We start from the raw sequence: 13892 nt of genomic DNA, 5'->3' as shown, positions 1-13892 counted from the left end.
TATATGAATATGAAATTACTTAATAGAACTATTATAACATTTCTTGATAGTACGCAAAATCATATATCTTTGATGGGTACTTATGTGGATTTCTTTTCTCTTTCCCGGTTCATTGAGCCAGTGGTGTGCCTTGAAGCTCTTGGGAAGGGTGGGTTTGGGGGATTATTTAATCTAAAACTTCTGTTAGCGGCTCTATCTCTCATTGTGTTCTCTTGTATGGCATGTGGATGAGGAATATTTTGTTTTCTGCATACTTTCCTGCGTACAGTGAATAACCTTAAATATAAAAAAAATAGGTAGAGAGAGCTAGAAAAAGGACAGAGAAGGAAAAAAATGATAAATGTGAATAAACTAGCTCCTTTTACAAAGAAAAACAAATATAAGAACATAAGAGCATGCCATACTGGGTCAGACCAAGGGTCCATCAACCCAGCATCCTGTTTCCAACAGTGGCCAATCCAGGCCATAAGAACCTGGCAAGTACCCAAAAACTAAGTCTATTCCATGTTACTGTTGCTTGTAATAGCAGTGGCTATTTTCCTAAGTCAACTTAATTAATAGCAAGTAATGGACTTCTCCTCCAAGAACTTATCCAATCCTTTTTTAAACACAGCTATACTAACTGCACTAACCACATCCTCTGGCAACAAATTCCAGAGTTTAATTGTGCATTTTAAAATATGCCACATGCTAACTTCATGGAGTGCCCCACTAGTCTTTCTATTATCCGAAGGAGTAAATAACCGATTCAAATCTACCCGTTCTAGACCTCTCATGATTTTAAACACCTCTATCATATCCCCCCCTCAACCGTCTGTTTTCCAAGCTGAAAAGTCCTAACCTCTTTAGCCTTTCCTCATAAGGGAGCTGTTACATTCCCCTTATCATTTTGGTAGCCCTTCTCTGTACCTTCTCCATCGCAATTATATCTTTTTTTTGAGATGCGGCGACCAGAATTATACACAGTATTCAAGGTGCGGTCTCACCATGGAGCGATACAGAAGCATTATGACATTTTCCATTTTATTCCCCTTTCCCTTTCCCTAATCTTAATCTTGAAGAAGGGACAGTTGAGAGGGGTGTGATAGTTGGGTGGAATGGATAAGCATAGTACAAGGATTCCATGAAACTTAACAAGTAGCAGATTTTACAACAAATTGGCGAGAGCATTTTTTCACTTAGTGCACAATTAAAGCAGTGGAATTTGTTGCCAGAGGATGGAGTCAAGGCATGCGGCATAGCTGGGTTTAAAAAGGGTTTTGCCAAGTTCCTGGAAGAAAAGTGCATAAACAGTAATCATCCAGTTAGACTGGGAGGAAGTACGCTGCTTATCGCTGAGAGTGAAGAACAAGAAGTGGATCTACTCTTTGGATTCTGTGAAGCACTAATTAAAGGTCTGGGTTGGCCACAGTCCAGGATAAGATGCTGGGCTTACTGGACTGGGAGTGGCCAACTCTGGTCCGCAGGAACCACAAAAAGGACATGTTTTCAGGATATCCTCAATGAATATGCATGAGAGAGATTTGCATGACCTACCCCCACCATATGTAAATCTCTCGTGTATATTCACTGTAGATATCCTGAAAACCTGACCTTCGTGTGGCTCTTAAGGACCAGACTTGGCAATCCCTCCTCTCAGATCTTGATCTGATCCAGCAGAACACTGCTGCATCTGCAGCAAAGATTTTCACATGGAGATGCATGGAACGTTAAAGATAAGCAATTGCATCGGGTTAATGCTATGCTAAGAGATTGTAAAAAAAAATGTGATTTGTCCCTTACTTATTTGGAAGAACTAATGCTGTAAAATATGAAAGTAAAATGTCTTTTGTTAACAGCATAGAGCGGGAATTATTTTAAGAAGCTGAATTGCTTAAGGTAGAAATCTTGTATTGGGAAAGCATCCAGGATTGACAGATATGCCCAGGGGACTGCTGGATGATCTTTAGTCTTATCCTTCCTGATGGTATTGCTAGGGCTTTTGGGTTTAGAGTGGCGGTTTTTGGTGGTCTCGGGCACCCTTCTACTGCTGCCGGTAGTGCTTTCTGCAACGGGGGAACATGTCTCTGTTCTATTGAATTCAGGGTAGTTTCCTTGTAGATTTCATCAATGGATTCTTTGTAGTGTTGAAGATGGCAATCAGATGTTTTTCTTACAGATTGTGAGCTAGGGAACTATGTATAGTTTTGTTGTATTTCTGTCTAGATCAGTTATTTGAAGTCTGTCACCTTTGCCTTAGTCTCTTGGACTGGCCATCGGTTGATGCTACATTACATAGTATAATATCATAGATATTTCTGCTGTTATGTAATGAGAGATTTAAAAGCTGGTTGATATTTTCTTATCATGCTACAGGTTCAGAATGTGCAGCTCAGCAAAGAAATGATTCTTGCAAGCAACCGAAGTATTGCAGAGGAAAATCTTTTGTATCAGCCGCGGCTGGACAGTCTGAAAGCGGATCTTACGCAGAAGTACCAGGAGCTGCAAGTTGTGTTTGAAGTGCATCAGATAAAGAAGACCAAACTAGGTAACTGTTTGTTTATTTTATTTGTAAGCTTTTATATACTGAAGTTTAGCGAAAGGCCCTCACTCCGGTTTACAGGTATAACAACATATTACAGGCGTGACACAATTAGTATAACTTCAGATACAACTAGGTTATAACATCAGAAACAGCCAGGTTATAACATCAGGTACAAATAGGTTATATATAACCGTTTATATAGCAACAGATTAGGTATAGCATCAGTTCCAAAAAGATTAACTACCGCAAACATAACTGTGGGCGGTGACGTGGGTTTTCCTTCCGGAGAAACATTACTGAGAACATATGTTTATAGGGGTAGAAATGTGGAAAGATAGGAGACTGTGGTGAGTGCTAAAGCTAGAGACAGGATGAATATCTAGTTTTATATGTTAACTTGTCTGCATTATATTTCATCTGCCATATATTTAACCTAGTGAAAAGTACTTTTCAAGCTTACATGATTACATGCAAAATCTAGATTCTTTTTTTTTTCCTGAGGGTGTGAGAATCCATCTTTATTATACAACAGTGTTGTCCCTGTTCTGCCAGTTCAGGAGTGTGCAAGGTGATGTCCCAGGGTGCTCTGCAACCCGAACCCTGGCTATTGTCCAAGTGCTCTGCAGTGATTAGCTAAAGCCCCTTCAGTGTAGTTAGTGTCCATTTTATGTTCTGGAAATATCATCTACACAGGCATGTTTGATTCATTTTAATTCCTTTTTAATATTTCCACAGATCAACAATCCAGCAGTGCATCTCTGGAGACACTCTTAGCTCTTCTTCAGGCAGAAGGGGCTAAGATTGAAGAGGAAACAGAGGTCTGTATGGGCAGCAAATTAGTTTATATTTTTACATAAAAATATATTTGTGTCTGGTATTTATGGAGGAAGGGAGAAGAGGGAAAAGGAAGGCACTGATTATTAAAGCAAATACATTTCATGAATATTTATTATGGTTATTTCTGTAGAGAGCAAATAGTGTTCAAGTAACCTGGCTGCATTAAAGGTTGTCAGGCCCCCCAGAAATACAGTTTCATAAAATCAATGATGCTGCACTGCTTGTAAAGATTCCACCTAAAAGCAGTGGGTTTTAGATTGTCTGCCCTGGTTTTTACTGTGGGGAAACGTTTTGGATATAAAATCATGACAAAACTGTAACTGTTTACATGGGCGATGCTCCTACCCATAAAGGCAGAATTTTCATAATCCAAGGGTTGCAACAATTACTGCTACTGAAGATTTCCTTTCTCGGTGGTCATTTTTTAAACAATATATCTAGGAGTGTGTGGATTTAAACTTTTTTTTTTAGCATAATTGTTAAATGTAGTGTGCAGTGTGTCATGATGGAAAAACGGTTGAGAACCACTGGGTTAGGAGTCTGAGGATCCTTGTTCACACTTAGTAACAAAACAGAAGGCAAAGATGTCAGCTTTTTTTTTTTTTCCTTTTATGATATAGTTGTAAAATGCGTGCCTTTTTTAAAATGTATTTTATATTTTTTGAATAGAATATGGCAGAAACGTTCCTGAATGGAGACGTGCCACTGGATTCCTTTATTGATGAATATCAGAGCAAACGCAAACTGGCTCACTTGCGACGCGTAAAATTGAGAACTGCAAGAGATGGTGATGAAGGGCCAGAGACTTCCACAGGCTCCGCTGCCTGTGCAGTCGTCACAGCTACCTGAGATCAGCCCAGCAGCTCAGCCCTCCTTCCCTTCAGATTCAGGCACTCCCCCATCGGTTGTGCCTCGCAGGGTGCCGCCGCCTCCTCCTTCCACTCAGCCGCTAGCATACCCGACTCCGTTCACCACCGCCGCCAATCTACCTTATGCAGCCTCGCCTTACCCGCCCCTCCCGCCCCGCGTTGGGATTCAGGCTGCGCAGCCAGGGTACCCAGCTCCGTTTATGTCACAGTACCCTCCAGCACTTCCTCAACGACCACCGCCTCGCCTTCCGCCTAACCCTGGCTTCATTTTACAGTGACTGGGTCGGCGTGCCTGACTCATGGGCACTGGTGCTTTCAACTTCACTCCGGTTCTTGTTTCCCAGAGACAGACTTGATGAGCGACTTTGATGTATCTTTGCACGTGTGGCAAGAATGTAAAAAAAAAATCCCCGAATTGAAAGAGGTGGGGAAAAGCTTCTTTTGGTTAAGTTAAATAGTGTTCTGGTGTAGCTTGGTGACTATGTCAAAAAAAAAAAAAAAAAAAAAAATTTGTATATGGGGGAGGAAAGGTGAAAATAGTCTGTTTTTGTAAAACTAGGAATTTGTGAACTGCTTCACCGAAGAGCTTACTGGTGAGCAGTGGATTTATTTGAGTTATAAACAAAGTGTTTGGAAATGCTCTGTGACTTTTATTTTTGAATGAGACATGCACAGTATACCCATTTTCTCGTACATTGTATTGTGCTTCAGCAACAGCTTTTATTTAAACTTTATTCAGTTTTTGTTTTTTTTTGTTTTTTTTAGGAAGACGGTTGTGCTATTTGGATGTTTAAATATTGCATCTGAATGTTGCAATGGCTATTATCTGCGGCAATTTAAATAGTGGGGCAAAAGCAGGGCTATTACTCGGGACTAGAATTTTGGTTTATGCTTGGTCTCGTAGTCCACTGCAAAAGATTTACATTTTTAGGCTTGAAGATAAAGTACCTTTAATTGCCAACTCTTCTTTCCAAGATACTTTTGGGGAGAACCCCCCTCCCTCCCTAGACAGCTGAAACAAGGCAGCCACACGGGGGGGGGGGGGGGGGGTTCCTATGGGCAAAGATAATGTCATATGAAATTTGCACTTCAAATCATGAATCTGATATTTTCAAGTGATAAATACCCAACCGAAGTACTCCAAATATGTTGTTACTACTTGTGAAATTATGCCTTGTGGGGTGTTTTTTTTATTTTATAAAATTTAATTTTTAAAATGTTAACATGGACCATTCAGGGCTAGTTTATTTAAAAAATAAATAGAAACTTGCAGTGTGCAAAGTGCGTTTTTGATGCAATTTTCCACCTGGAGGCAATGCATTCTTTCAGATGCATGTGGCTGTGATGTGCCTTAGTATCACTACGTGTGAAGAGAGGACAGGACATTTGCATTTCCATTCATGTAGATGGCCAAGGCTGAACCCTGGAGTAGTAAGGACTTTACTTAGCTGGGTAAGAATTACCTTAGACAGCTTGAATAGGGCAGTATCTGCCCTTTGTCCTGCACATGGTACAGAATTTAGCGGGAATTTTTTGTTGATGGGGGGAGGGTGGCTTTGCTTTTTTTTTGTTGTTGTTGTTTTTTTAAACCGTGTACTAAGGTAGAATTTTGGAAACAAACCAGTTTGTAAATGATGGAACCTGATAATGTATTTAATTGATACATCAGTGCTGGCATTAGTAACTCATGTTTGGAGAGATCAGACCTCCATTGCCAATGTATTCCTTTCTAATATGTTTGTTCATAGTCAAAAATCAGTAGTAACCACATTACACAGGGTAGATATTTCCTGGAAAAGAAATTGGAGGGTGGGAGCAGGGGGCAGTTTTGCAGAAGATTCTGCCAGGCTTAAACTTTCATGGTAGCATGGGCCCTCCGTGAATTTTCATTCTTCTGTTGCTTGTGCAACTTATTATAATGTTCACTACTTCAAGCTATTGTAGGTGCTAGATTTTAAAAATACTGCAATGGATTAATTGCCATGATTTTTCAAACAATTTTAAAAGCCATATTCAAGGGGGGGTTTTCATATCTTTCAGTAGTGTTCAAGGAATAGCCATTAGAACACAACTTGTATAGATATTTAAAAATATTTAACTGCTCTAGCTCTCTTAATCACAAGTAGCTTTTCTTATCTGCAAACGTATGAAAGGAAGTTTTATCCAAATGTCTCATCTTTAAGATTACTAATGTAGATTGTAATTCTAAATGAAAGAAAACTAAAGAAAGGGGGAACTACTATGGACATGTATTAAACACTTTCCCCATAGATATAATATGGGGGAAAATGCTTTAGTACTTTTAGCCTCCTTGTAATCCATGATATTTTGATTTGGCTTATTGTGGATTCCGTGCCAAGCTTACTACCTGTGGAACCAATTCATAATTCTTTACATGTAAAATAGAAGGGGAGGTAGCTGTGCATATGAGCACTCAGGTATAGGACTGTGATAATAACTTGTCAACTCTTCTTGGTGCTAAATATGCTAATAGAATCAGGGCTGCCTTGCTAAGGTTCTCCGTAGTCTTAAAATTTTGCACCTCATGCTGTTGTGACAGGGCTCCTGGTAACATACACAGGGGGAAAGGTTACTTTAACAGTTATTTTGTAAACATGCACTGCATGGACACTAAAAAAAAAACAGTGTCCAAATATTTGTAATAAAACTTAAAACCTAGAGGAAAGCTGGTTGGAAATGTAAAGAGAGGTGGCTCTGGAAAAATACACACTACATGTTTGGTAGGCACCTGTTTATAATGTAAGATAATGCTGTAAAGGTTCAAATTGTTCTGTGTAATTAACTGTTGGTCAGTTACCGCTGGTTATTTGAAATAAATGGCAGAAACCAACATGTTTTTGTAATGGTGCTTATTTTAGTTGTATCTTTTTCTCTGTTGGAGGTATGTAGAGGAGCATTTGAAAAAACTTGACTTAGTAATGTGAAGAGTATGATAAGGTAAGAACATAAGAACATGCCTTACTGGGTCAAACCAAGGGTCCATCAAGCCCAGCATCCTGTTTCCAACAGTGGCCAATCCAGGCCATAAGAACCTGGCAAGTACCCAAACATTAGATAAATCACAAGCTACTATTGCTTATTAATTACTGTAATAGCAGTTTATCAATTTTTTTTTCCTCTAGGAATTTATCCAAACCTTTTTTGAACCCAGTTGCACTAACTGCTGTAATCAATTTCTCTGGCAATGAACCCCAGAGCTTAACTTGCTAACTTCATGGAGTGCCCTCTGGTCCTTCTATTAACTTGTTCAAGTCCTTTCATGATTTTGTAGACTTCTATCATATCCCCCCTCAGTCGTCTCTTCTCCAAACTGAACAGCCCTAACTTCTTTAGCCTTTCCTCATAGGAGAGCTGTTCCATGCCCCTTATTCTGGTCGCCCTTCTCTGCTCTTTCTCCAGTGCAGCTATATCTTTTGTGAGATGTGGCGACCAGAATTGCACATAGTATTCAAGGTGCGGTCTCACCATGGAGTGATACAGGCATTATGACATCCTCCGTTATATTTTTCATTCCCTTCCTAATTCCTAACATTGTTTGCTTTTTTGATTGCCACAGTACACTGGGCCGACTATTTCAATGTATTATCCACTATGATGCCTAGTTCCCTGTACGTACCAGGATCAGTCCAGACTGCTGGGTTATGTCTCCCTTCCAGCAGATGGAGTCAGAGAAAAACTGAAAAGCACCCCCAGATAACCCGGTGTGCCACCTGCAATCCTTCAGTATTTTTCTGACTCCAGCAGATGAAAGATGGCATAACCTGCGGTCCTGATCCTTGTTAAATTCCACATTGGGAAAGGTTTGGCATTTGAGATATCCCTTAGACCTTTGGCTAGATCAATCTTGATTTAAAAAAAAAAATAAAAAATATATATATATAACTAATAATAAATACTGTCAGGAAAGGCAAGTCCTGAAGGGCAGGCAAGGCAGGGCAGTGCCCTAATGCCTTTTTACCCGGAGATTGTGTCCCTACCCGGTGAGCTGGGGGGAGTATTTACCAGTGGGCCGGTCACTCTGCCCCTTCTATACAAGCCCAGAGACGATAAAATTCCTCTGGTGGATGCTAGCTTGTGCTAAGGTATGAGGGAGGTGTTTCCCCTGCTTGGTGGCTGATTTAAAAAAAAAAAAAAAAAAAAAGAGAAAAAGAAAAACTATTTCAAACATGGGCACATTTAAAAGGGTATTCAGACCTTTTCTTCAGCCCTAGCCTGCTGTAGTCTCCCAGGCCTCTGGAGGGGGTGGATTACTTCACCCAGCTGCCTTTCATTTTTTCGCGCGCTTTTAATGCCGCGTGGGTCGTGTTGTGGGACTTGTGGGGGGCCGTCTTTGCAGCTCCTCCGCAAAGGCCTCTGCTCCCGTTGTATCCCTGGGGGCAGGGGGGGCCTTCGCAGAGGCAGATTTCTTGGCGGGGTATTTTTCCCTGCTGCGACCGCGCGGCTCGAGGAGCAATCAGGCAGCTCGCAGGCAGAGGCCTGTCCCGTCCCAGCGTGGCAGCCTTCTTGCCTGCTACGGGTTCTGAAGCTGCACAAGGCTCATGGGGAGGAGATCTCCCTTCTCTCTCCCCGCCGCCTTTGAGCCCTCAACAGCCCCACGATTAGCAGCTCCCCTGTTTTTGAGGGGGGGGGAGGGGGGAACCTTACATAGGCAGCACTCATTTTCATCCCAATTTTTTCTTTCTACTACATGACATATATATGCAAGCTGATGCTGACTGGGACGCACAGTATCCTGCCCCGGTAAACAATTTAGACCGGCTGCAGACCCAGGTGATGCCTAATCATAGGGTCACACAAAGCAGAAACCAAGGGCGGGAACTTCAGGCTATCCTAAGAACAAGAGCATGCCATACTGGGTCAGACCAAGGGTCCATCAAGCCCAGCATCCTGTTTCCAACAGTGGCCAATGCAGGCTACAAGAACCTGGCAATTACCCAAAAACTAAGTCTATTCCATGTTACCGTTGCTAGTAATAGCAGTGGCTATTTTCTAAGCCAACTTAATTATTAGCAGTTAATGGACTTCTCCTCCAAGAACTTATCCAATCCTTTTTTAAACACAGCTACACTAACTGCACTAACCACATCCTCTGGCAACAAATTCCAGAGTTTAATTGTGCATTGAGTGAAAAAGAACTTTCTCAGATTAGTTTTAAATGTGCCACATGCTAACTTCATGGAGTGCCCCCTAGTCTTTCTATTATCCGAAAGAGTAAATAACCGATTCACATCTACCCGTTCTAGACCTCTCATTTATTTATTTTATTTTTATTTATTCTTTATTGAATTTTAACAATATCAATTTCAAAGATTAACTTTTACAGAAACGTGCTGTATTACATCATGGTAAAAAATATAACAAATGACATTATTAAACTGAAAAAATTCCAGGATTAATACATCCGTTAGTCCTCTATACTAAGAGGGGTGATATAATACTTATATAAGGAGTTTATGTAGAAATATTAAAAAAAAAAAGGAAATAGTCTACTTCAAGTATTTCTATTTGGACTCTTTAACTACCCCTCACTAGATGTTCCAACTTCTTAGCATCAACAAAGTCCTTTAACTGCTCTGGTAGAAAAAATATATAATTCTCTCTACCATACTTAAGGGCACATTTACATGGGAACCTAAGTATGAAAGAAGCACCAAGACCTAAAACATCCTGTCTTAAAGCCAGAAAGCTTTTTCTTTTCTGCTGGGTCTCTTCTTTTGTTAGATCTGGATACATACAAAGACAGGAACCCATAAAGGGTACATTGATCTTCTTAAAATAAGCCTTCATTATTACACCCATATCGTTTTCATTAAAGAATGAAATCAATAGGGTTGCTTTTTCTACAATGTCATAAGTCGATGATTCCAAAAACTCAGATTTTCTAGCATATTCTGAGTAGGAGGTAACTGTTGATTTTTTTCTAACAGGAAGGAAATACACCTTTTCTAGGGGTGGCGTCTTATCTGCAGGAATCTCCAAAATTTCATGGATATACCAGTTTACGGTTATTCTAGGCAATTCTCCAACCGCCCTAGAGAAATTTATAATCCTCAAATTTAAATGCCTTAACTTATTATCAATCTTCTGCATTTTTCTTTTAATCATCCCACAATCCTGTATTAACAGAGTTTGAACATCTTTAACTTGTTTTAGACCTGTCTCTAATTCAATTATTTTCACAGAGTTTTCCCTCATATAACCATTAAAATTATTATTTAAAATATCTAGCTGACTGGATACTGAATTAATTTTCTGAGAGCAGTCTGTTATGGACTTTGCCATTGCTGATGATAAATTCCACAAGCTTTCTACCGTGACTACTTGTGGCCTTTCCAGAGTTACCTCATGTATGGTGTGGGGAAAGCATTCCGGTCTTGAGGCCTCACCTCCAGGAGTCTGATGTTCCTCTGTCCCTCCCAGGTTATTCTCACCTACCGAGGTTCCTCCACGTTCTACAGGAGTCAGCACTCGCATTTCCAAAGGCGCCACCCCTTCAGACTGCTCACCCAGAGCTAACACTTTGGGGCTCTGAGGCAGCCGCGGCATCGATGTCTCTCGTGCTGCCGGTGGTAGTCAATCGTCTAATGGGCTGAGGGAAACCTCTGAAGTTGAGTCTCAAGCTCCTTTCTGGGACTCAACAGCCGGACCTCTCAGCCCCACTGCACCTGAAGCTACGACGCACTGCGCGATCATTTTCTGTCCAGCTGGGATCACCGAGATAGAAGGGTAAGCTCTGGGTCTCCCCTTTCGTTTAGCAGGCATTTTTCTGAAGAAATTAATTCCAATAGGAAACCCAAAGACGCTGAACAGCTGCGTATGTACGTCCGACAAGCCCACTTTCTTGATTTCACCCCTCTGACAGATGAAACTTCGAGGGTTCTTCCATATACTCCGTCTATTCCGGACCAAGCCGTGTGCGCCCGGCTTTGGCGGCGCACCGCAATCGCGCTGATTTTATGGTGCATAGGCCCCTCCCAGCACGCCGGGGCAAACGGGGGGACGTTGATGTTTCTCACTGGGTCCCGCTCTCACCAGGTAAACCGTCCAACTTCAGCTGCCTCATTTGTTTGTAAGTTTTTATATACCGAAGTATTGGTGTTGGCCTTCACTCCGGTTTACATTTATAACAATGATATACATTAAAATCTGTTATAGTTGCTCCTCTGATTTTTAAACACCTCTATCATATCCCCCCTCAGCCCTCTCTTCTCCAAGCTGAAAAGTCCTAACCTCTTTAGTCTTTCCTCATAGGGGAACTGTTCCATTCCCTTTATCATTTTGGTCGCCCTTCTCTGTACCTTCTCGATCGCAATTATATCTTTTTTGAGATGTGGCGACCAGAATTGTACACAGTATTCAAGGTGCGGCCTCACCATGGAGCGATACAGAGGCATTATGACATTTTCTGTTTTATTCACCATTCCTTTTCTAATTCCCAACATTGTTTGCTTTTTTGACTGCTGCAGCGAACTGACAATTTCAATGTGTTATCCACTATGACACCTAGATCTCCTTCTTGGGTTGTAGCACCTAATATGGAACCTAACATTGTGTAACTATAGCATGGGTTATTTTTCCCTATATGCATCACCTTGCACTTATCCAAATTAAATTTCATCTGCCATTTTGATGCCCAATTTTCCAGTCTCACACAGTCTTCCTGCAATTTATCACAATCTGCTACCCTTTTTAATATTTGTTTTACCCATTTGTCATCTTAAGAGGGTTAGGATTGAATTTTTATATGTATGCGGATGACATACAATTTATTGTGCCCATAAAAGATACAGTTGAACAAACCTACAAAGTTATAACACTCTATCTATCCACTTAACAACAATTGCTTCGACATATGAAGCTGGTTTTGAATGTGAATAAAATGGAAATAATCCTATTAGAAAGAAAATGTAGACAACAAGATCTCCTCCCTTAGTTATCAATAACACAAAAATCAACCCCTCCTCTTATGCTAGGGATTTAGGAGTTACAATTGACTCAGAGTTGTCATGGAACAGGCACATTGCAACTAAATTAAGATGGTTATTTTAAACTATTAACACTTTGAAAATTAAAGCCATTACTAGAACCAAATAATTTTAGATCAGTTTTGCAGGCTCTTCTTTTTGCAAACATAGACTACTGTAATTCGATTTTGCTAGGTTTACCACAGAATGTTGTCAGACCTTTACAAATTTTACAAAATGCTGCGGCCCGTGTCTTAACAGGCACAAAAAAGTGATCATATAACCCCAAATACTTGTTTAAATTACATTGGTTACCATTAACACAGCATGTATTCTACATAATATAGTTTATGGATCAAATGTTGATTGGCTGAATACAACAATACAACCGTATTCAGCAGAAGAATTTACGGTCAGTGAACAATTAGATTGGCAAAACTTTGTCAAGTTCGCGAAAGGGCAATATCGATTGCAGGCCCAAAATTATGGAACGCTCTGCCTGAAGATTTCTTTTATCCTATTTTATCTTATTATCTTTTGTTTTAATTGATCAACTTAAGTTTATTTTAGTATTTATGTTTTACTGATAATCAAATTATATAAAATTTAATAATGTATTGTATTTTCTTACTTCAATTATTGTTCACCATTATGATGGTTTCACTGAAATGACGGTATAAAAATAAACCTTAAACTATTCTGAACAATTTTGTATCATCAGCAAATTTGATTCTCACTAGTTGTATTTCTTTCCAGATCATTTATAAATATATTGAAAAGTAAGGGTCCCAATACAGATCCCTGAGGCACTCCACTGCCACAAAATATGTGCTATTTTATAACATACACACATCTGCACATATCTTACGCATGCCACTTTGCTACAGCTGAGAGAGAGAACTCAGTCTGATACTTTATATATGGACCATTGTAACTGGGCAATTTGATTTGGGGTGAGGTGGTTGGGAGGTGTTACAGAAACAGAGGTACCCATTGTAAAATTGACATCATTAAAGAATTTCTGACCTTATAAATGATGAAAAGGAGGTGATTTGTACAATGCAGCTAGCAGACTCTGTACGTGTACCTCAGTGTACAGGTGCCCTTACCAGCTATTTAAAATTTGGGTAGTTCCCATGCGCCCCACTTTCACACCTATGTGGCTGTTTTTGCACGTGCAAGGCTTTTAAAATCTACCTTTTAGCCTGTGCTTCAAACTCATCCAATGTACAGCATATTTGACGAATGTGAAAAAAATTGACTAACCAGGAAATAGTCTTTTGAAAGATGTGGCATGATGGTTGTGACACCCTAATAGATTGGTTTTGGCGGTTGATATACGATGGAATGTTGCACATGTACACACACACTTTTGTTTTTTATATATCGGCATTCATGATAAAATCACATCATGCCGGTTTACATTCAAACAGGGTGTGCAGAAAATACTATAACTGAATCTAGTGCAGAGGAGTTGCAGTTACAAATGAAGAGAGAAAAAGCAGTAGAAGGTTAGCATCATTAATTATTTACATATACATATAATATACGTATATACATACACACACATTTTATTTATTTATTTAATATATATTTCTATACCGGACTTCACGAATAGAAATTCACATCAGGCCGGTTATATATTTATTTTTATTTATTTATTTAACTTTTTATATA

At 39.9% G+C, this 13892-nt stretch overlaps 1 protein-coding gene across 1 annotated transcript in view; it reads left to right on the top strand.

Moving 5' to 3' along the window:
• Positions 1-7081, top strand: part of VPS37B (VPS37B subunit of ESCRT-I) — a 35559-nt gene extending 28478 nt beyond the window's left edge. Inside the window, 4 exon segments of the mRNA XM_029571102.1 lie at positions 2356-2527; positions 3260-3342; positions 4031-4131; positions 4133-7081. Coding sequence (XP_029426962.1) covers positions 2356-2527; positions 3260-3342; positions 4031-4131; positions 4133-4508 — 732 coding nt within the window. The 3' untranslated portion in view covers positions 4509-7081.
• Positions 7082-13892: the final 6811 nt, after the last annotated feature.

The sequence above is a fragment of the Rhinatrema bivittatum genome, chromosome 11 (genome assembly GCF_901001135.1).
Source record: "Rhinatrema bivittatum chromosome 11, aRhiBiv1.1, whole genome shotgun sequence".
Lineage (NCBI taxonomy): Eukaryota > Metazoa > Chordata > Amphibia > Gymnophiona > Rhinatrematidae > Rhinatrema > Rhinatrema bivittatum.
Note: the sequence above shows the minus strand (reverse complement) of the source record. Positions and strands in the feature narration are given on the sequence as shown.